Source organism: Mus caroli, unplaced genomic scaffold (assembly GCF_978045245.1).
Source record: "Mus caroli unplaced genomic scaffold, Mus_caroli_1 scaffold_17, whole genome shotgun sequence".
NCBI classification, from domain to species: domain Eukaryota; kingdom Metazoa; phylum Chordata; class Mammalia; order Rodentia; family Muridae; genus Mus; species Mus caroli.
The window spans coordinates 88,814,675-88,838,697 of NW_028227272.1; the positions used below are offsets into that span (position 1 = coordinate 88,814,675).

At 49.0% G+C, this 24,023-nt stretch overlaps 1 protein-coding gene across 3 annotated transcripts in view; it reads left to right on the forward strand.

Moving 5' to 3' along the window:
• The window catches only part of Itsn1 (intersectin 1), a 188,141-nt gene that overhangs the window by 129,059 nt on the left and 35,059 nt on the right, over window positions 1-24,023 (forward strand). For all 3 annotated transcript variants that reach the window (XM_029470690.2, XM_085832140.1, XM_085832141.1), the window contains 4 exons: window positions 2,688-2,733; window positions 4,674-4,795; window positions 9,398-9,515; window positions 11,018-11,209. In XM_029470690.2, coding sequence (XP_029326550.1) covers window positions 2,688-2,733; window positions 4,674-4,795; window positions 9,398-9,515; window positions 11,018-11,209 — 478 coding nt within the window. The remainder of the gene's footprint in view (window positions 1-2,687; window positions 2,734-4,673; window positions 4,796-9,397; window positions 9,516-11,017; window positions 11,210-24,023) is intronic.

Sequence of the window (24,023 nt, forward strand, 5' to 3'; positions counted from 1 at the left end):
GGCTTTGGCAGTCCCACAGTCCTCATAGGTTGGAAATGGCTCCTTAGATTTCTGACTGCATAGGATGTGGTCTTGAGGTGGTGCAACCGTAATGAAATGGTTGGGTCGGAGGGTGGTTTAGGGTGGCCAAGTTCAAGTTAGAGGAGTTCCGTGGTATAATTATAGTGTCTAACAGAAGCAGAAGGCAAGCCCACAGGAATAGACCTTAGGTTTTTCAAGGGCAGTGGAACTATAGTTGCTCTCTTTCCCCTCACTGAGAGAGAGAGCATCTGACAGAGAGTAGAGGCAGCACTGTTGAGTAGGCATGAGTGGCCAGGCACTCGCTGTCATTTAAATGCCAGACATGGTGCACATTGGCTTCTGTAGGCCCTTGTAGCCCTAGTGGCTTTGGCAAGGGTGAACCTTATGACTTGTAGTACATTTGCCGTTGACCTTCTCACTCCAGAAATGATTTTTAAAACAATTTAGTAAAACAAAACTGTTGCTTGGGAGAGTTTTGTTTGCGGCAGTGTTGGAAGCAGTGTGCTAAGTCCTGGGTGTTTGTGTAAGCCTGCACACCCTGCAGGATCTGGCAGAGAGGAGATGGGCCAGCCAGCTTGCTGAACTGCATAGATCAAAAAGCGGGAATCTAACCCTTCCCCAGGCCAACGAGTTGGCTCCATTAAGATCGTGACAATGACATTTCAGGAGTAGGGAATGTCAGTTCCGCCATCAGACTGAAAACCCTTTCCATCAGGTCAAATCAAGGCCATCTGGTTAGCATCGAAACTTATTTTTGCTTTATTCATTGAAATTTTGCCTACATTTTCTGTGTGGATGGATGGATGGATGGATGGATGGATGGATGGATGGATGGATGGATGGGTGGGTGGGTGGGTGGGTGGGTGGATGGATGGGTGGGTGGGTGGATGGATGGATGGATGGATGGATGGGTGGGTAGATGGGTGTGTGGGTGGGTGGATACAGAGAAATAGCCTTAATACATATTTAAGTAACAGAGTAAAAATAAGCTGTTACCGGGAAAACCAAAAGCTCTTTCTTACATTACTTTTTTTTTTTTTTTTTTTTTTGGTTTTCTGAGACAGGATTTCTCTGTGTAGCCCTGGCTGTCCTGGAACTCACTTTGTAGACCAGGCTGGCCTTGAACTCAGAAATCCGCCTGCCTCTGCCTCCCGAGTGCTGGGATTAAAGGCATGCGCCACCACGCCCGGCTACATTTTAATAAATTACAGTTTTCTGCCTAAAAGCATCCAAAGTCTGCAAACAGTGAGCATTGTGGCTTTAAAGGCCAACTGACCTATGAGCTGTTGCTTACCATCGCCTTCAGTTAATTAATTTTTGGCTGTGGAATAGCTATGTGTTAAGATTCTTTTAATCAAATAACATTCAAATGACAATAAAAATACGAAGTTAAATGTAAGGGCAAAGTCCTATCAAACTTGAGAAAACAGTGCACCGTGGTCCAGACACCAGGCTGGACCCACAGGTCTGCGGGCAGCCCTTCCTGCCCCTCTGGGGCACCTGTTCTGTAGACTCAGCCAGGACAGAACCCGGTCCCCTGTGCCCGGGGCTTCTCACAGAGAACACACTGGAGCCCTGTGACCTCTGTACCTGGATGACACCCATTGCTCTCTTCTGTGCATGGAGCATTGGGAATTGTTACAAGCTTATGCACAGGAGCAGATGCAAGCACTCTCTCATTGCTGTTCTTTATTTGATATGCAGACTATGAAAATAACAAAAAAATTAATAGATTAAATTATTAATAATTAATTGATTTAATAAATTAAATAATTAGAGTCAATTTTACTTTAAACCTTCCTCTTCTCTAATAGCCGTTCAATTCCAGTACTGGGATACAGCAGCAATGATAATAAAATGCATTCCACTGCACATTTTTATCTTTACAGTAACTCTGGCTTGGCTTATTAAACCCTTTGTCTTATTTCAATTGAAATACTTAATTTACTACAAGGGTAGGCTCTCAAGGGGAGCATTAATTGACAATAAGCCACTTTGTCCCACAGAGTGCATGCTGGCCCCTGTCCTGGCTCCCATGGTCTCCGCTGGCTGACTCAGCTGGGTTAAAGTTCCATGGGTATCTGGGAGGAATTCAGCCCCACAGTGTTTCTGGAACACTCAGTTGTTGGGAAAAAATATGGATTGCTTCTGTGTTTGTGCTTCCAGCATGGAGAGAGAAAAGGTGGTGCTGAGACTGTGAAATAGGGTGGGAACACCATGCAGGGCAGGGGGGCGGGGGGGGGGGGGCTCTGGGGAGAGAGAAGTGGGGAAGGGGGGAGCCTAGCCACCCAATGCTGGTGCAGTTCTTAAGGAGAATTCTAGTACAAGCATAGTGAAATGCGGGTGTATTTAATGTATTCTGTCTGGGCAGCAGACTCAGATGTCTGTAGTATCTCTACGCTGTAGTGTAAGAAGTACGTCCTGGCTCGACGTGTGGATGTAAAGTGAGGGCGAGGCGAGCACAGTGCTCCTGGCCCGGAGCCTTCTGTTGGATCCTCCGGCCCCAGGGTGTGCCTGAGCCCCCAGCAGCCCAGTTGTCACGTGCTTCCACGTCTCTCCTGAATGAAGGGGGATTTTAGGGCTCCGGTGGGTTTGTGTCATTAATCATTTTAAGTTTCATGATGAACTCTTCAGCGTGCCAATGAGACCTTCTGCTCTGTTTTAAGGGCTCTGGAACTGCTGGGAAAACAGGGAGTTTAGGAAAAAAACCTGGTAAGTTGTAAACCCTGATGCTTGTGCTTCAATGTTAATGAATGTACTTGATAGTTGTTCCCCAGTCATTGTTTATCACAGCCAGAAGTCTACAGTAGAGGCAAAGGGATCTTCCCTGACAGTGCCCGGCAAGATCCTTCCTTCCCTGTTAATTAAATGTACTTGGCTCTCAAGTGTGCTTGTTGCCACAGCTGTGGGGAGTTGATTTTCACAGGCAAGATGGTGGGAAGTTGACGGGTACAGAGCCGGGAAACTGCAGGGTCATCTCGTTGGGTTTGGAAAGCCCTTTCTGGCGCCTGTTAGCACACAGAGCTCCAATGACATAGCAGTGGAGGTCAGAGGCAAGGCGACAGCATCGGGTGATCGGTCTCATTACTTGAAAATCGGGCTTTCCCAGGCAAACAGTGAAGGTACCAAATGATAATCGTGCTTCAGAGTCTAGAATTTCAGTTTATTTAAACAAAATCACACATTCTATTAATAGTGGGGTAAAAGAGAGGAGGAGGCAGCTGTGCGATGATACAGTTGGTGTGGCCTGTCTTCCTGGCCAAGGTTGACCTTAGGAAATTATAGGTTGGAAGGGGCACTGCTCTGCCTGCTGAGAGGCTGTGCTCAGCTCCAGTTGGGCTCACACAGACAGGAAGGGGATTTTAGTCAGCGCACAAAGCTGGGCCTCTGCTATTGCTGGATGGTGTCTGTACTTGAACAGGCGCCATTCCAGAGGGTCCAGATAGTTCACTTACAGCCCTCAGATGGGCCTCGCTTTACCTTGAAATTCGCAAGCTGTTTGGAGACACAGAGCCCTTTCAAAATGCCAGAACAAATCGCCAGCTAGTATGCCAGGTCCTTTGAGGAGCAGAAACAGCTGATGCCAAATAGGACACTAATTGGGACTTTCTCCAAACCAAAAACTTGAAATCTAGAACTTGTCCTTAGCATGCCAGAGGAGCGTCCCTCCCCACAGATTCCCTGCTTGGGCTCTTGGCTAGACACAGACTAGCTGGGAGCCAGCCTCCGGGCTTTTTGCCTTTCTGGGCTTTCTGAAGCACAGGCAGGCAGGCTGCTTCTCCTCCTCCTGTTGTGGTGGCCAGCCTCAGATTTCAGGACAGGGTGATAGGGCTGCTTAAAGGAGCCGCCTCTTATTTCTGCCCTTCACTCTGTAGGCAGTGTTGGAATGTGGGGCCCCACCCCCACCCCTCCTTCCCATCTCTCTGTACTTCATACTTCTTTCTTGCCATCCTTCCTTCCTTTCTGTCCTTTCGGATTCACTGAGATGGTAATGAGTGTGGAGAACAATTCTGGATCGCTTCCCCCCACACCGCACCCGTGGCCTGATACGGTTTTATCTCCGCGCTGACTGACTGTTTTCACCAAGCTCTCATAACTCTGTGTTCCTCTTGTAACTTGAAATAAGTTAAACTCAGGGTTCTGTGTTTCAAACCAGAAATTCATGGAGCACTCCCAGAATAGGAGGCATGGCTGATTTGGCTATGTTAGTGGGAGACGGTCCTAAGCCGTGTGTGTAAGTGAGCTGTAGCCAGGCTCCTATGGGTTCCTGAGGAAAACCTCATTTCTCCCATTAGTATTCAGGCAGAAGGAGGCGTCCCTCAGATTTATGGAGATGGGAGCGGGGTCCTGGCCCTTCATCCGGGCACATAGTAACTGTGGGAGGTTCTTTGACAGGATGAATGGGGGCAGGCAGGATGGCGGGGAGCTGCTGAGTCACAGGACAGTGAGGGCCGCACAAGTCTGAGCTAGACAGAGACAAACAGAGCATCTGCACTGTGGCTCCCAGGGAGGGGCAAGAGCAGGGGTCAGAGTGGGAAGCAGCCAGTCTGCGGAGTTCCATGGCGTTGGTGTCTGATCCTGAACAATAGTGTGTCCTAGGGATCTCTTCCCTTCACTGACCGCACACTGCAACGTTTGATCCTGTTTTTCAGAAATTGCCCAGGTTATTGCTTCCTACGCTGCTACTGGTCCCGAACAACTCACCCTGGCTCCTGGGCAGCTGATTCTGATCCGGAAAAAGAACCCAGGTGGATGGTGGGAAGGAGAACTGCAAGTTAGTGTCTCTACGTTCATTTAAAGTTCTCTGTCTAAGCGTGAACACACAAAGCCTCAAGGAACAACATTGCGCTGCACAGTACAAAGAACCCTCCTTATCTGAACCCTGAGCCTGATGAGAGGCGCCGGTGTCTTACGAGCTTAGTTCTGAGGCTGCGGACCAGCTGAACGTGTATCCAGTAGTCCGACAAGCTCAGATAGGGAGTGCTGGAGACAGAATTTGCTGAGTAGGGGCTGCATAGAGACCTCCTCATGCGCCATGGCCTGGCAAACGGAAGCAGCGCTTCACTGGAGGTGTTTGTGACATGGCAGGTGTCTTTCATGCAGCCTTACATCAGTCATGATGTTGTTTTCAGTTGCTGTGAGTACCGAGATCACATCACTCATTCATGGTTCTGACACCTCCTTTAGTTCTCACTTCCAGACACAAAGATGCTGCAGAAGAGAGTCTCTGTATCGTCATGGTAGCAAGTTAGGCTGGCCGTGGGATATATCTAAGGGGAATTTTATGTAAGGACAAGAACAAGTGTGTGTTTCGTGGCTCCCTAGAAATGCTTGTTATTTGCAAGGATACAGTGATAACAGAGTTGAGAACTAGGGTACCACCTCATCAGGTGATTAAAATGACCATCACCAGTGGAGGCAAATGGATGCTACTTAGTAAAGGCACAGCATCCACGCTTTGTCAACAGATTGGGACCCATGATTAGGGGGCTGGAGAGATAGCTCATTGATTAAGACCTGAAGTAGGCTTTCAGTGCCCATATCAGGCAGCTTACACCAGCTGTAACTTCAGCTCTGGGGTATCTGGTGACCTCTCTTGACCTCTTTGTGCACCCACATACATATATATATATATGTAAATAGTAAAACATATATTTTTTTAAAGAACTGTGACGTAAGAGCCTGGTGATCAAGTGTTTCAGGAATAAATGGATGGGGGAGGAAGGGGGTGGGTTAGGAAGGGCAGTCAGGAGCACATAGATGGCGGCTGGGCTGGGTGTTAGCAGTGGGTGGACTCATGTGAAGAACGTGTGCATGTTCTGGGCACTGTTCCCATTAGTGCTACTTTTCAGTAAGTTTGTTTTTTGTTTTTTGGATTTTTTTCCCCCTAAATAAAAGGTTGTTTTTTGGAAACTGGTTCTATAGCGGCTACAGTTGACTCTGTAGCAGGGCTCTGCCTCTTAGGAGTTATTGCTCACTGATGTTACTTGAGAAGATGAGACTTGAACTTCTTCATGTTCTGGAATTTTCAGGGATCCTAGAACCAGCCATACACACGGATACACACATAGGAACATAAGAGACTGGCCTGCTGGCTCTCGAGCAAGAAGTGCCTCCTTTCTCCCCTCCACCTTCCTCTTAATGTAGTGAGCCCCCGTTTGGGACTGCAGACTCCACCTGGCCAGCTTCATTCACGGTCCTCCGTTTCTTCATGAAGGAGAGTGTGGGCTGTGGCTCACCACATAGACATTTCTTAGGGGCCTGCCAGAGGGCTACATTTCCCACCATCTGTCTGCTTTTATATACAGGAGAAGCATACAATGTCCCCCTTTAGGCCCTAGTGCTGGGCCTGCTGCTGCAACCACAGGGGGTCCCCAAGTGTGCACTGATAACTCATAGCAGCCCTCGTCAGAACACAGTGACCCTAGAGAGTGAGCCCATGATAACTGCCATCATGTGCCTGTGGCCTAGCTACTGAGGCTCTGAGAGGGGTGGTGTGAGAGACAGATAAGTCTAAGACAGAGGGTGGGTGTGACCATGAAGTGGTGAGAACAGGGTGGTTAGAGCTGAGACTCCTCAGGCAGGAAGAATTGCTGACTGCGGCTCCCTGCTGCACAAAGTTCCCTGCTTGCCTATGCCAAGTGAGGAAGGAGGACCCATGCTAGACACATGAGGACAGATGTGCTCTTGGCCCAAACAAGAGCCACAGCATGCAGTGTAACTGACAGTCAGCTTAGGCAGGGAGCAGAGCTGTCTGGGGTCCAGAGGTGCTGGACAGGAGCAGTGGGCTTGTTGAGGAATCCAGTCCTAAGTCCCCGAAATGCATTCTGCTATGTATGTGTGAGTACTGGCAACCTATAGTGTTTCTTTATTTTTCTTTTCTTTTCTTTCTTTCTTTTTTTTTTTTTTTTTTTAAGACATGGCCTTGACTGGCCTGGTCCTCACTGTGTAGGCTGGGCTGGCCTCAAAGTCACAAGCATATGGGATTAAAGGCCTTCCTTTGAGGGTCTTACTGTGTCATCCAGGGGGGGACTCTCACTGGAAATCCTCCAGCCTCGAGTGGTAGGGTTGCAGACTTGTGTCGCCAGTCCTGGCTCCTGCCATGCTTTGGAACGTGGCCATGATGGATATGGAGACAGCTACTCAGTCCAGCCAGCCATCTGTGCAGCTGTACCCTGGTGCTCATCCCCTGGTCCATGTGTCCCTCTGCTGTCCAGAGTATTCTCAAGACTCCCATTGTCTTTCTTTGTCATGCCTGTGAGGTTTCCCCCCAACCATGTCTCTTCCTGCCTTTGCAGCAACATGTCTCGTCCAGCCTCACTTGGCAGTTTGTCTGAGACAGCCAACTCCCTGGGCCTTGGGCCTTAGCGCCATGGGTTATGACACTCCTTCCCACTGACCTCCAGTTCCTCAGGGGTTAGCCACATCTCACTTCTCCCAAAGGCCTGTGGGGCCCTTGTAGCTCTGCACTTTCCTCTGAACTCAGGGTTGACCTCATGTTCACACCATGAGCTGCTTCCTAGTCAGTGCTGATGGCGTGGCTCAGACTCTCCACGAATGTTTGTTTCTACGTGAAGTGATTGGCCCCGATCCTTAAAGAAGCATGTATGTTAGCCCCCGCTCTCCTGACACATTACCTGAGAGCAGTGTGGAACGTCAGCATTGTCCCTGTATGGAGAGTCTCAGCATGGGAACACAGTGGAGAATAGCGAGGAGGTCTGTGATCTGCCCTTGTAAAGCAGCAGAGGTGAGGGAGAAGCGTTGCTGGGAGCCACATGGCAGGGCACCAGCAAAGGCAGTAGTTACTGGCAGGTTCACAGTGCAGTGGCTGGCAGTGCCTGAGCCAAGGACGGGACTCCTGTCTGGACAACCAAAAGCTGAGCTGTGTCTAGAAGTAACCTAGAGTTCTCCTTGAGAACTGGATGGGTAGAGGTGTGATGTGGCTCATGGTGTTTGGTTCTATTTATTCGGTGAGTAGGTCATGTGATTTAAGTTAGCAAAAGGCCTTCCTCTAATTCTTGACCCAATGGAAATAAGTTATTTTAGAAATCTATTTATTTTTAATTTTTATTTTATGTGTACGGGTATTCTGCCTACATGCATGTCTATGCACCATGCTTGTTGTCCATGGAGGCCAGAAGAGAGCACCTGATCCTCTTGAACCACAGTGGCAGGCAGTGGTTAGTACTGAGGGCTAGACTTAGACATGCTGGGAACCGAGCTCAGGTCCTCAAGAGCAGCCAGGGCTCTCAACCACTCTGCTGAGTCTTATGCCCTGATGGATGCTTTTATCAGAGCTTTCTTCCAGAAAGGCGTGTGTGTGCTTGCGCATATGTGTGTGTGTGTGTGTGTATGTGTGTGCGCGCGCATGTGCATGTGTGAAAGTGTGCATTCATGTGGTAGTCTTTTCTCCCCAAGGTATGAAAAGACAAGGATAGTCTCTGTCTTCACCATGGACCCCATGTCTTATAACTTTTCTGATATGATAAAAATGCTCAGTATCTTGGGTCAAATCAGATCAAACTAAAGGGATAAAGAGGGCAGTAGAAAGTGTGGCCAGTGCTCTGAAATTAAGACACTGTGAAGGTCCTGCATCCAGGACCTTCTGTGAGCACCCAGTGAGCGTCTGCGTTCTGTAGACGCTGGGCATTGTCTGACATCACACAGAGCTCAGGCATGGCAGTGCATCCTAGCTCAACATCAGCCAGTCTGTACCCTTGGGACTGCCATGTAACTTTTCAAGGTCGGTTTAGCCATCTCAAAGTCAGAGTAGCAATACTGTTGCCTTTAGAGCTGTCCGAGATGAAGACACCTGAGGTGCCTTGCTCTTAGTGAGCCCTCTGGCATTAACCAGAGCATCATCGGCATCACCGAGTCTGGCAGCAGAATGCTAACTGGGTTTCTATCTTTAAAAAAAATAGTTGTTATGTGTATGGATGTTGCTTGAATGTATGTCTGTGCAACATTTGCACGCCTGGAGCCTGTGGAAGCCAGAAGGTGGCATCAGATATAGTCCTCCAAACTGCATTGCAGACCATTGTCAGCTGCCTTTTGGGGCTGGGAATTGAAATCCGGTCTTCTGGAAGAGCCAGTGCTCTGAACCCCGAGCCATCTCTCCAGCCCCTAGTTTTCTATCTAAGCCACACCACAGGGTATTCTGAATGTGTGAGCTAGAATCCAGCCCTTGGAAGCATCCCAGGCTCTACAGACCAATGGCTGCCGCACTTGGAACGGAACGGGGGCGTGCGATTTCTGTGACAGTTACGTCCTTTGTCTCTCAGCTCAGTGTGAGCAGTGCACAGTGCCCTGCTATAAAGCAAACTGTGTAAGAAAGATGGGCTTTGATGTTCATAAAACATTATTATTTTCTTCCTAGGCTCGAGGGAAAAAGCGCCAGATAGGGTGGTTCCCAGCAAATTATGTCAAACTTCTAAGCCCCGGAACAAGTAAAATCACCCCAACTGAGCTACCCAAGACCGCAGTGCAGCCAGCAGGTAAGACGCTCGCGGGCCGTCTGCTCACACTCGCTCAGGTCTCTCATCTAAAGTCTTGTACTGTTTTCACACATGCTCATTAGCACTTCTACTTGCTGTCTGTGGCCTCTCTTTGCTGAGCACCACAGAGCCCTCGCTGGACTCTGCTGGAGCAGTTGGAAATGCTGTGGCATTAAAGCCAAGTTTTTCTCTTGACTTCCTTCTAGCTATTTATATTGGGATTTGGACCATTGGGTTAGGCAACAGAAAGGGTCTTAAAAATAAACTTGCTGGGGTCTCAGTAGGTCAAGAGCTGGAGCCGTAGGGGTCTGCTGATCATAATAGAAGAGACAGAAATCGCTCTTCTGTGTCCTTTGCAGGGGACAGAGGGGCTCACTGAGCAGGCAGGATGTTCTGTGTTTTCCTAAGGGTGGGCAAAGGCAGAGGCTGCCATTGGCTGGCTTGCCTGCTTTCTCAGCTAAGGCAGAGAGTCAGCTGTTCCACTGGCCTGGACAGAGCTCAGGGTAGGAGCAGATTTCTGGTTTAGCTCTTTAGGCCTCTGTACTCGGTGACATCTGTGGAGAGCATGATGCTTTTGTTCCACCATCATTGTGTGATTGGATGTGTGTTATGTGCCCCTGTGAAACCAGCTTTAAACTTGCTGTCCCTGCAAGAAACGTCAGGACCTATGAATGTGACCGACCTCTGATCCCCAGCTGGTCCTCTTTGCATGAGCTGAGGCCTTGTGTAGGCTGGGAGATGTAGCAGAGCTCTCTCTTATCAGCCCATAAGCCCCTCACGATGGTGAAGCCCCGAGCCGTGTGTGGAAGTGAGTCTGTTCCCTTAGCTGGAGAGTTTGAGAACCTTGAAGCTGCAGACAGGTTGGTAAACAATGATAAAGATGCCAGGCAGTAAGGGTGGGTCAACCAGTCGTGCAGTTGAAAAAAAAAGGAGAAAAGGAAAATTGAGTGTAGTCCTCTCTGAGACAGGAGGACAGCAGTCACCTCTTACAGCGCTGGCTTAACTTCTCCCTGAGGCAGGAGCGTGAGAAGATCAGGTGGCAGCTGCATACCATCTATAGAAAGGCCAGGTCCAGGGCTGCACACTCAGTGCTACAGCACACTTGTATAGCGTACATTCGGCCCTGGGCTCAATCTTCAACATCACAAAAAGAAATTAAACTAAAAAAGTCAAGTGCTGTGGCCCCTGGCTGTGTGCGCTATGCTGTGGGAACTGGGTGGTACAGCACTCTGAGTCCTTCCCATGTGCTCTGGGTGAGGATCCTGTGATTTTTCTGACAAGTACCGGGACGGGGGAGATGTTACAACATTTAAGACGGTGTAAAAATATTGCTATCATCTTAGAATTCAGTCCTTTATCTTCCTCTATTGCCCACACCACGGGAAGTCCCTTTGGGTCCCCCATCTATCTCCTTTTTTCCCCATTCTGAAGGGGAAACCCCACAGGAGTAGCTCCTGCGCATGCCCCCGGGTGGCCAGGTGCTCAGCAGCCTGTCTTTGCAGTGTGCCAGGTGATCGGGATGTACGATTACACCGCGCAGAACGATGACGAGCTGGCCTTCAGCAAAGGCCAGATCATCAACGTCCTCAACAAGGAGGACCCGGACTGGTGGAAAGGAGAAGTCAGTGGGCAAGTTGGGCTCTTCCCATCCAATTATGTGAAGCTGACCACAGACATGGACCCCAGCCAGCAATGTAAGTGCCCTGGCGGCCCGCTTCCTCTCCTCTCTGGTTCCTCCCGTAAGACATGCAGCATTGCTCTGCCTCTGCCAAGCTTGGTTTGCAGAAATGAACGCAGACCACTGCTGCATTTGCAACAGTCTCTTTGAAGATCTTCTGTGATGCAAAACTATTTCGTGGGGTTTTTGGTTTTGTTTTAAATTTTCATTCTTTCTGTAGCATGTTCCCCCTCCTTCCCCTCCCCTCCCTCCTTCCCTCCCTTCCTCCCTCCCTCCCTCTTCCTTTTTCTTTTCCTGTTTTTTTTTTTTTTTTCTGAATCATTTTGGCACCATGCTGTGTACATGCCTGACTCATTTTCCTAGCTTGGGTTTTGCTCATTGTTTTGTTTTGCTTATGTGTTGTTTTCCTCCTTTTTCTAGGAATCATATGTTGTCCATCCCCCCCTCAGGCTTGAAAGTCCTCAAAGAGACCCACTATCCCATATCACTGCCCAGAGGGATGATGGGAGATGCAGCCTTGATCATGTGACTTGCAGCATGATCACCTACTGCCTTCTGAGTAGAAGAACTCACTGCAGAGCAGTTTACCTCATTTGACCTTAGTTGCATGTGATCGAAATGTCTGAGTCACTGCGTGCAGAGGCAGAAGCAAATTGCAGAACTGCACAGGGTGGTGGGTCCTTTTGGGGCTTTCCTAGTCACTCAGACTGACGGCCCCGCCTTCACACGGGCGCTTTCAATAGTTTTAAGATTATTTTTAAATGTGTATTTTAGCCTTTTAATAAAAATCAATCAATTACTTCTTTGCTATTTTGGTTTTACAAAAACACCCACTATCAAGGAATGCTGCGCGGAGCGGACGATTAAAACGCTGTTCCGGGCGTCCGTAAACCTGAGACTTGATGTACCTTTGCCGTTTGTCCAGTGTTCCCAACCACATTGTGTAGTGTGGGGCTGTTCCCTGCCGTAGAGCACAGAGGAGCTGGGTGTACCTGTTTTGAAGATGTGTATGTAGACTGAGCCTGACTGTGAAAGGGGTTATGCTTGTCTGTGACCATCACGTGTACCTGTCGCGCATGTACCATCTGTACCGAAGATGTAGCCCTTCCTCCATGGCAGACCCACCACCGTGTACAGTGCTCTCATCTACTGCACTCACTTTACCTTGCACAGTGACCTTGTAGCCACCTGAGGAAGCGCCCAGGTTTCCGTTTGGTCTCAGATGTACCTAGTTGTGCCGGTGTTTTGTTCTGAGTTTTCAATCTGGCGTGTCTTCACACCATAAACTAGTAAGACGCCACTGCCCAGGTGGTCACGGCCATCGGTACCCACCGTCTTAGTCTCTGTTACGTGACGTTTATTCCAGTTGCTTTCATGGAATATCGTGAACGAGTAACCTTCTTGACAAGAGAGAATGTATAGAATATAGAATGTATGGAATGTATAGAAGTCTCCCTGCAATTAATTTCCAGTGTTTACATTTTTTAACTAGACTGTGGGGTTGCTACAGATTAATATGAAATGGCGCTCCTGGTCCGTGTGTGTGTTAACTTGTGCTGTAGCTGAAGCCGTGTGTCCTTAGATATTAGTTGGAAGCTCTCAATAATAAAAAGAAAAAGAAAAGGTGCCCACTGCTGACAGCACAGAAAATGGGTTGGGGAAGCCTGCTAGCTGTCCTAGTAGTGAGTGTGACATGGCGTCCCTCCGGGCTGCTCCTGGGGAGAGGCCATGCCGACAGTGTGTCACGGTGCTGAGGACAGGCAGCCCCCCTCCTTGTCTACTTGGGCTTCAGTGTTTTCATGGATATGAATGTAAAATATATAAATATATAAACGTGCAGCTTTAACAATTGTAATACAACCTTTGCATTAGTTATGTGTATAGATAATTAAATTCTTCATATAAAAGTTAGATGGAAACGTCTCTGTGTTCTTGCTGTTGGAATCTTGCAGTGCTGAGGGGCATCACACAGACAGATGTTAGCCACTGGCCTGCCTGCGTGTCAAGTGTGAATACAGACATAACCCCTGAGTGGGACCTCCCATCCATGTGTACACAGTGGCTCCTTAGTAATACTGATTGCCTAGCATGGAAGGCTACCAGCCAGCTTAGCTGTCAACTCTCATTGGACTTAGAGTTTGTGTTGTTGACATATTGATAGGTGTGTGATTTGGCTTAGAGCACAAAACACTGTTCCAAAATCATGTCATAATAAGGAACTAGTGGATGCCAAAATATACTTGGATGGATAAAGGCAGACTTGCATATTTCCTTGTGTGTGGGATCACATCAGCTAGGCACATGCTTGTGACCTTTACAGAGACAAACTGGCCTATACATGACACAGTTACCTGTGAAGGACACGTGACTAATGCTGTCCTTGAACCTCACTTCATGGGCCTTCCCTGCCCTTCACTGCGATTTTACCAAGTCTGCAGATGGTTTTGGGGAAGGGGATGATAAATCGACCATGCATTGAGTGTCCTCCTCGGTTCTAAGGAGTGGATAGGTGAAGACAATGTCCACATAAGCATAGAGTGTGTGTGTGTGTGTGTGTGTGTTCCACGCAGAAGTGTGTAAGCAGCAGCTTGAGCCATCCAACACTGGGGGCGGGGGGGGGGTGGTGGCAGGGGGTGCAGGGGAAATACTGAAGTGGAGACCTAAGGGGTCAACAAGGAGCCAGGTGAGGTGAACCTAGATGTCAGAACAGAAAAGACCCTGGAGGGAGGGAGGGAGGGGGGAGGGAAGGCCCTCCTGTTTCCCATCCAGCCCCTCATGGAACAGTGATCAAGTCTACAGGCCTCATCTCCCTAAGGCAGTGCTCCTTCTCCAGGGTTGAGGTTGGCAGTGGGATGCAGTTGTCAAGGTGGGTGATGGCGATCCTCACTTTCAATTCTCTGGTCCCCTCTCATGGTTCCTCCAGTCTTCCTTCTGGGCTTGCGAGCTGGCACCAGTATCCCTCACATCTCTTCAGTTTGTGTGGCCTGCAGAGAATCCATCTGACTCTGTGTTTTAGGCAGAAGTCCACTACCAGCATCCTGTGAATATAGGCTGGGGATGAGGGTCCTACAAGGCACAGTACAGTTCACATGACACTGTGGTCCATTCCCGTGTAGCCAGTGCTGAGGTTAAAAGGTCTGGCCTCACCCTACTGGCCACTATGGCTAAAGTTCACATGGTTACCCTGGCCCAAGTGGTCTCCTCACGCATGGCTGCTGAGGTTGCCCTGCTGATAACTACTGCTAAAGAGATGCACTCATTCTGTAAGCTCGTCTCCTGTGTCTGTGGTGCAGAGTCTCCCACGACTGCTCGTTTTTTCAAACTGTCTTGGGTATCCTCTATGTTCTCTACTTTCAAAGTTGGATTAAACAGTAGAGCGTCACTCAGATTTTAAAGATGCTACACTTGGGGTTGATTGGGAGAGGGGGCGTGTTTAGGGTTTTTTTAATTTTTATTTTTACATTTACTCGTGTGTGTGTGTGTGTGTGTGTGTGTGTGTGTGTGTGTGTGTGTAAAAATCCTGCTGAGTGTGCCACCAGCCCTACCTAACACGGCAATTTCATATGGCTTACCTGACATGTGATAGGTTTATGCACTCCACACTGCCCATTGTATGGACAGATGAAACAACTGTAGAATACAACTGATTCCAGGTCCTTGACACAGCACATCACCCTTTGGAGCAACCTAGATGTTACCCTACTTGTTTCTCCCTTTAGGGCAGAGCTTCCCAGGAAGCCCGGGTGCCCTGGTGTCCACCCCATGTGTGCTGAGGCTAAGGCCGATGGACTTGGCTCTGGGCAGTCTCTACTCTGGCCCAATCTGGGATGCTTCCCATTTGCATAACAGCCCTGCTTCCCGGACTTGGAAAATCACTTTTGAGAGACAAAATTATAAATTAATCTGTTTATTCTTTTTAGACCCCAAAATATTCCAAGAGAATAGTTCTAGAAGCTACATTGAAAGTCGGTGACACAAACACAGAGAGAGAGAGAGAGAATGCATAGGAAAATAAAAAGTATCTGAGGATTTTGAATCTGGTAAGATACAGGATAGTGGGGCTGGAGAGATGGCTCTGCAGTTAAGAGCACTGGCTGTTCCTCCAATTGACCCAGGTTTGATTCCCAGGACCCACGTGGCAGCTCACAGCTGCCTGCAAGTCACAGTCCAGGGAATCCGACACTTTCTTCCTTCCAGGCACCAGACACACGTGTAGTGGTGCACAGACAGACAGACATGCAGGTAAAGCACCCACACACATAAAATATTCTTTAAAAAGAAATAATAAAAACTCTATAGACTGGTGATAAATTCCAAGGTTCTGCTACACTTATGTGAAGGTTTCTCCTTATCCTCTGTTTCCTTGAACCCATTTTAGACGGAAACCTTAAGGGAAAGTCAGATGACTTGTTTCAGCCAGTCTGTTGCTTCTTGAAGGTTCTATTCATATAGAAAGCTGCCAGGCATTTAAAGAAAAGAAAAAAAAAGTATGGATTCACTAAAACAAAGGCTGTGTTTCTTCTATGTGGCCATTGGTTTTAAGACCTGTATATGTTGTGTCTACACAGCACACTACCTCCTAGATGCCACCTGCTGCTCTGTGGTGTCCGTGGTCTGTGCATGTGACAGACATAGGTAGTGAGAAAGTGGCCTGAGGGCATTTATCTGTGGCTTGTGTTTATCACAGGGCTGGTCAGGGTGCAGCTGGAAGCGGATAGCGCTGTATAGAAGGTTTGCCACACAGGCCGACCTTGGCAGTCTTCATAGCTGCTTGGCCCATCATGCTGCAGGGCACGGAAAAGATGTGTCCCTTCCTTCACCTAAGCCATGTTCTTTAAGGCCAGATACTCCTTTTTCCCCAGTTCTCCAGCCCTGCCCAGGAGGGAATATGGTATTGTGACCTACCTGTGTGCATCCTAGCCACTGCTTTCCTCCCTTCTCCCCTCCCCCCACGCCCCATGCTGCCTCCTTCATCTCTGTCATTCTTGCACACTGAGCCAGGCCACATGCTAAGGAAGCAGAGGACAAGGTGTGGGAGTGAGGGACAGAGACGTCCCCTGAAGGACAGTTTGACAGTACTGGGTTCTTAGAACCTGCACACACTTGGCAGCGAGGGCACTGAGGAGCTAGGGTCTGTGCCCACCTTCTTTCTAGTAGTTCCATTTGAAAGGAACATTCCTGGCTGTCCTTCCTCACCAGGATTGGGAGCTCCACCCTAGCCTACCGCAAACTTAGCCCAGTTTCCCAAAGACAGGCATGTTCCAGATACCTTCACTCTGGGCCAAAGATGGCTTCTATATTTTCATTCCCCGCTGTAGCCAGAAGACCATGGTGCCAAGTATAGGAACACTACTTAGGTACGATTTAATAGTGGGCTCTGGGGAAATCAGCATAATTGTAGCCTTGGTCCTTGGTAGTGTTACAGCTAGTGTTCCAGCAAGACTGTTTGGGGCATGGGTTTGAACCCCAGGTTTGCTACTTCAACTACTTTGTGGTCTTGGACACATTACATTTAGAGCTCTTTGTACTTCTCCAGCAGAGAGATACAAACACCAGCAAACAATCAGAACAGAAGGGATGAGCTGTTCTTGGGAGACAAGTGATTTATGCCTGGTCAGTAAGCATCGTGGAAGCTCAGCCGGGGGCTTCCAGCTTAGTGTCTCGCAGTGCATTTTTAAGATTTCTCAGCTAGTGCTTTACCAGAGGAGAGATTTCAGAGAGAATTGGAGCTCCCTGAAGCCTTCACATGCACCCCTGCAGCTTTGCAAACAAATCCGAGCTCCTCCTCTCTGGCAGCAGGGGGCTCACCTGCATGGAAGCCTTTTGGAGCATCTGTCCCACATGTTTGAACAATACTGACACTCTGGCATAACCCAGCATCTCTCCAGCACACTGGTGCAAGCTGCCTCCTTCACAGGGCTGCCAGTGGGGCGCCCAACCAGAGAAATGGAATGTGTGAGGCTTTTAAATACCACAAGCACAGACAGATTGTTGGCAGGCCCTTGCAGGCAATAAACCTGTCACAGATGTGTAAAGTCACTGGTCCTGGGTTTCTCAGCACAGTGTCCTGTGGCCTTGTGTCCTGCCAGCAAAGAGCAGTATGTTTGCTCCCTGCCCTTGCTAGGCATGCCGACTTGACCAGAGACCTGTGCCCCCAGAGCAGCTGTGCTATACCACTTATGGCTCCCAAAAGCACATTGCCCCAGCACCCTGCTGCGTGCACCCAGACACCCCCCACAGAACAGGCCTTGGCTGCCTCTGATCTGTTTGCTGAATCAGAGGAGGGGCACCAGCCCCAGAAGAGCAGGCAAAGCCAAGCAGGGATCTTGGCTGTCTGGGGCATTGCCTTGGAATCCCATAGCCCCATGGGAAGCCCTACATAGCTGTACTCTCCCTCAGTAACCAACCCCCACTGTCTAATGGGAACCCTCACCCCAGCCAGTCCTCAAGAGACAGAAGAAAATCTGCCTGCCAATGTTCCCCCTTCTCCCTCTTGCTGCAGCAAAGGCTTCAGAAGTCTGCCCTGCCCCAGTTTCCCCTCTCCTTTTACAGAGAGAGAGAGAGAGAGAGAGAGAGAGAGAGAGAGAGGAAGAAAGAAAAAAAGAAAGAAAGAAAGAGAGAGAGAGAGAGAGAGAGAGAGAGAGAGAGAAAGAAAGAAAGAAGAAAGAAAGAAAGAAAGAAAGAAAGAAAGAAAGAAAGAAAGAAAGAAAGAAAGAAAGAAAGAAAGAAAGAAAGAAAGAAAGAAAGGATATGACAGACCCTACCTGGTGGCTGTGAGCATTGGAAACAGTCTGGCGTGATACCTTCTTTTGAACTGGTAGGAGTGGGAAGAGACACCAGTGAAGTCCAGCTTGAAGTGAATAAATAAAACAGGACAGGGTGGGCTGAAGGTCAGCGCCGTGTGCAGGGGATGCCCTGGGAGTCCTCTCCAAAGCAGCTGTGGCTTCTACATTTTCATTCCTGGCTGCAGCCCGGAGCCCATGGTGCCAAATACGGGAACGCTACTCTGACACAATTTAATCTAAGAGTGAGTTCCTCCAACCTAGGACAGCCAAGAGTCAGGGCTTCATGTGTCAGCATCAGGGGAAAGTGACAGGTGGGGTGGACATGGCAACATCCCAGGTTCACACCTTGGTCACCATCTTCTCCTTGGGCTCCCATGTGCCACCTTGTAGTTGGGAGTGGGTACACGGGTACTTGTGTCTTTAGAATCTTCAATCTTCTGCCTCTACCATGCCTGTCTGTACTTAACTAGCCCCAAATCTTCCTTTGCCCCCATGTCCTCCTCCACACACACTTCCTGGAATTTTTGCCTTAAGTTTAAGCCATTGGTGCACTCCAATAACACATGCCCTGCCCTGCCCTGCCCCCCCACCCCCAACTCTCTGCCATCTTCCCTCCCATGTTACCTGGCCATGAAGTCCTTTCATACAAAATGACAAAAGACCTGGAGGCCAATACATACACACGTGGACACTGGGTAAGTCAGACATTTTGTCTCTGTGACAGGGCCCTAAGGAGGAGAGTCTTATTTTGGCCACACATAAATCTGTACATTCTCATACAGGGTGGTGACACAGAACACCATGGCAGCAGGGACATGTGGCAGGGCAGGCTCAGTTACCTCATCAAGGCTTAGAAACAGTGATAGGAAGAGGACAGGGACCAGATAAGGCATGCCTCTAGACATCTTCCTCCAACCAAGTCCACCTTCTATGTCTCCAGAGCCTCCTAGTAATGCTAGCAGATTATGTCTCCACCATGACTTAAGAGATGGTTGGTTCATTCCTTGCCCATCCTCCTATCCGGGATTGGGCACACCAGTTGGAGACTGAGCACATGTGAGCCTTTGGTGTGTGCATGCGGAGGGGACATGCAAACTGTAAGATAAACTCATCCCCCATTTGGCTGTTCCTTGCAGGCAGGGAGAGCCTCGCATGCCCATCAAGAACTCCACAGAGAATCTGGCGTGTGGTGTATGCCTGTAATCCCAGCACTGGAGAGTCTGAGGCAGGAGGATCATGATTTGGGGGTCAGTCTGGGCTTCATAATGACATACTGTCAAAAGTTAATAAATTGGTCTGGGCATGCAGGCAGCTCTGGGTTCAGTTCTCAGCACCACAGAGGCAGGTGTGGTGATTTGTACCTCAGCATTTGGGATGTAGAGGCAGAGGGATGAGAGGGTCAAGTTTACCATCAGCATAGATAGTTCTAGGCCAGCCTGGGATACACATGGCTTTATTTAAGGGGGAAGAGGGGAAGGAGGAAGGGAGGGAAGGAGGGAGGGAGAGAGAGAGAGAAAGAGAGAGAGGAAGGGAGGAAGGGAGGGAGGGAGGAAGGAAGGAAGGAAGGAAGGAAGGAAGGAAGGAAGGAAGGAAGGAAGGAAGGAAGGAAGGAAGGAAAATGTAATAAAAATAGCATCTGCAGAGGAGCTAGGGTTGTGGCTCAATGGTAAAGCTTGTGTTTGACATGTGTGAGACCCTGGTTTCTCTCCCCAGAACCACAACAGTGGGTGAATCATCACAGGACAAACACAGTTCATAGCAATGGTGCCCTCCTTGTAGAGCTGACATATGGTAGGGTCCCCATCTCTTACTGCTTGTAAGCCACATTTGCGTATTTCCCACGGCCCTCACTCTTGGGGCTGTAGAGGAGGTATGGTGTTGGTGGCGGCCTTTGCCTCTCCTCTCTCCCCTTTTTCTACAGCACAGTCATGCCACGACTTCTGCCATCTTGTCATTCCCTTCACTGTGTGTGGCAGAGAACCCAGCGTAGAGCCTGTGCTGGGGACAGTGGCACAGTTGGAAAAGGTTCATTTTTGTGGAAAGGCCCTAAACCAGGAAGAGTTCTCCATTCTTGTGATCGCTTGACTAGTGTTCATATTACTTGGTGCTGTGTGTATTTGGTATTTAGTCTCCCCCACAAGTGTGGCGGCCTCACAGAAGCATCCCTGGGTGGATCCTGGAGCTGCTGACACGGACAGGAGCTGTCTGGGGTTGGAGGTGTTTTTTTTGTGTTCTGCAGGAGTCAGTATGTCCGGGACCAGGGTGTTGCCAGACCCCTCCGAAGCCATTGCCTCAGGGTTGAGAAGTGCACTTCCCCACCACGCAGCCTCTTGTGGGCTGGTTAGTCAAGGGTCTCTTATTTAGATTTTATTTCTATTTATGTGTATGTGTGTATGCCCTGTATATGTGGATGGTGCCTGTAGAGATCAGAAGAAGGCATTGGATCCCCTGGAGTTACAGGTGGTCACAAGCCACCAAATGGGGATGCTAGGAACCAACTTAACTGCTGGGCTACCTCTCGAGCCCCAGGGGTTTAGGTTTGGTTTGGTTGGTTGTCTTGTTTTGTTTTGTTTTGAGAAGACTCACTGCCTTGACTCAGACTTACTGCAGCCAGCGCCTGGAAGTCTGAACTCCAAGACCAAGGTGGTCCTCAAATAGACCTTATAGGAAGTGGTGGAAGAAAAGATGTTGGACCCCCTGGGAACACAGGTGGTTTCTTTTTATGGTTCTGTTTCCATCGAGCATTTCTGATAGAGAAAATAAATACACAAAGCTTTCTGGACTCTACTGCTCTAGCCATCAAATGAGATGTTAGGTAGCATGATCAGTTGAGATAGTGTGGCCTCACATGAACCTCCAGAGGCCCCCGAACAGAACATCTGGGCTTCAGTGGGCTCTGAGGTGCAGGTAGCCTTTCTGTCATAGCCATTGTAGCTGCCGAGACCTTTTGAATGACTGCCCATGTGGCAGCCCTGAGCTGCCTTCAGCTGAGCAGCTGTGGAGACAGAACCTCATGTCCCATGCACTTGGACAGCTGTAGTTTCTGGTTCTTGTTCCTCTCCATCCTGGGCATCTGAGCATCTTTTCTCTCTAGAGCTTCCCTTCTGATGTGGCCTGAACAGGGTCTCCTAGTATTTATAGGTCAAAGCTCTAACCCTGAAGACCACAGGATTTGACTGAATTTGGAGATAGCGTCTTCAAAGATGTGTTTAAATGTTACCCTGGGGCCTTCGGAGGGGATCCTATTCTGAGGTATATGAAGCAGAATGGCGGCTGTCCTTTTAAGAAGAAACCTCACGTGAATGGACACCATGGGTTTGTGTGCAAAAGAGAGGCAAGGTTTTGTGGGACACAAAGAAGAACCCTGCCAACACCTTGACTTGATCTTGGACGGCCGCCCTCCCGGGCTGTGAGGAAGGAAACTTGTGCTTCTCAAGCCACCCAGTCCGTGATTGGTCCTGGCCACCGGGACACACAAAAACACCACCCATCCAGCAAGGCAAAGACATAACAGCTAAGAATGTGGACGTAGGTCCTACTTCCTTTGTTGTTTCTTAACCGGGGCTTTATCAAGCTGTTTATCCTCTCCGTGTCTCTGACTCCTCACCTTCTCATCATGAGGAATGGCAACTAGTCCACAGGATTGTTGGTGAGGACGGAGTTGTTATCTACAAGGTCTGCAGTGTCTGGTTCAGCACGGCTGCTTACCACTGCCCACTCCTCTGGCTCAAAGCAGCTAAGTCTGATTCTCCCATGCTCCTACCATCCTCTTTGTCCATGAGTCTTAGTGCATGAGACTGAAACAAAATACCCGTGGGTAGCTAAGTTATAAGTAATTTTTATTTGCTGGTAGTTTTGGACGCTGAGATGTCCAAGATGCAGGGGCTGTGTATGGTATAGCCTTCCCCATGCATCACCCCAGTTCAGATGGATGGAAAAATTAAAGAACACACACAAAAGAACAGAGTGTCTGCCACACGTTCATATCTGTATCCCAGCCCTTAGATAACAGCACTGCTCTTTCCATGAGTATAATCACCCCCAGTTACCTCTGAAGTCCCACATCTCTGCAGAACAGTATGTGAACATTGAGGAACATGTCAACAACAACAAACTTAGTCTACACTTCCTCTTCTGCAAAATCTTCCCAGACCTCTCTGGTCAAAGCTACTGCCTCCTTCATCCGATCCCCATAGAAACACAAGTCAACCCGTGCTGCTGTAACACTTTCATTTGCCTTGCATACCTGAAGGATTTACTTACAGCCATTGCTAAGAAAGCCTTAAAATCTTGGGGGATAGGACACATCAGAAGTGGGTGCTCAAAAAGCTAGGGAAGCATGTGTGGAGACACAAATGCAGCCAAGAACGAAGGAAAATTCCAGACTATAAAGTACCTGTGCCAGGAGTCCGCCATCAGAAATCCAGAATGGCGTGCTGCTCACTGCGTGCGTTGTCACAGCAAAGCAGTAGACTCTCTCTGGAGGAATTCCATTTCCACACTGCTCCATGGCAAGCCAGGTAGACCAGATGGCCCTTCTTGGAAGATGATGATGTTAATTAAAAATTATGGCTGCTTTTAAGCTTCTTGGGTTTGCGACTGAGTGAGGAGGTTGGGTGCACACTCTCAGACAGACCCAGCTAACATGCCTCACCGTGCGTCCCTTACACAGGCTAGAGTGAGATACTCAAGGTTCAGCCACATCTTTGATGCCCTTCATGGCATCTCCAACCTCCCACCACAGGCCTCACACTAGCTCCTGCTTTCTTATCAAAATCAAACCCTGAGAATTTACAACTCTCCTGTCCTGGGAACTGATGACGTCTCACAGCTGTGCTCTTCCAGAGGCATCTGTGAGCCAACAAGGGTAGAGAAACCAGTCCAGGATGCCAGGGTCTCCAGAAGACAAGGTCCCAGGTGTCTCATCCATCGCTGCCTTCGGTTCCAAGCACAGATGATGCCTTCCAGGAAGAGTCTACACTTTCCTGGCTGGGAGGCAGGGAGGATTCACAACACAGCTGTGGTACAGAGATAAAGCCAGAGAACATGGCATGAACAGTGTTGCCCGCTTTTCTTACAGAACAGACCGCCGCACATGCCACTCTGCCTGTGATGTTGGATGGTTCCTAATAGAATCAGGATCCTAGGAGGACCAAGCTCAGCCTGATTAGGACAGGAAAAGTGTAGCTCACGTGGCAAGAGAGACTAGCATCCCAGAGAACCCCCACTTCCCACGTACAGGTCCACGCTAACAACCCCTGTTGTACAGACAGGAACTCCAGGCATCCAGTCAACACCTACTCAGTCGCTTAGAAAAGGGATTCGGGATGAATGTCCCTGGAAGCATCGTGCTGTCATTCCCTTGAGATGAAAACCTTCACCCAGGCCTCCACACCACGGCTCTCCTGCCGTTCCTCGTTGTATCTGTGTTTGTTCTGACATTGCTACCCCCTTCCCCCCCCATAACATGGCCTTTTCTATGCCCTGTGTCTCCCACGAGTGTCTGTGTTCACCTAGCTGCTTCTACAGCACTGTTGACTGGCCCATTCTTTGTGTGTGTAGAGTGTGCAGGTGTGATTGTGAGTGTGTAAGTTTGTGATGCTCAGAAGTCAACCTCAAGCCTCGTTCCTCAGAAGCTATCCACTGTAGTTCCTGAGATCGTGTTTCTCAGAGACACTGGAGCTTGCCAAATGCCAAGCCAGGCTGGCTGGCCAGCAAGCCCCATAAATCTGCCCATTTGTGTCCCGCCCCCAAGTGCTGGGATTGTAAGCATGACTCCATGCTAGCTTCATAATGTATGTTCTAAGAAGTGAACTCAGCTCCAAGCAAGACGAATACTTCACCAAGGAAACCACTCCCAGCCCCGCACCCCCCTCCTTCAATGCCACATGTTTTAATCTGCCTTTCCTGAAGGCTCCCCCCTAGACTTGTGGGTTTCCCTTAAGAAAAGAACCGTCTCTGCTCACTTCTGTGTCCCTTCGACTTCCTAGAAACTTAATAGCCATTGACCAACTTATTATAGTCTTTGGCTTCTTCATAAGAGAA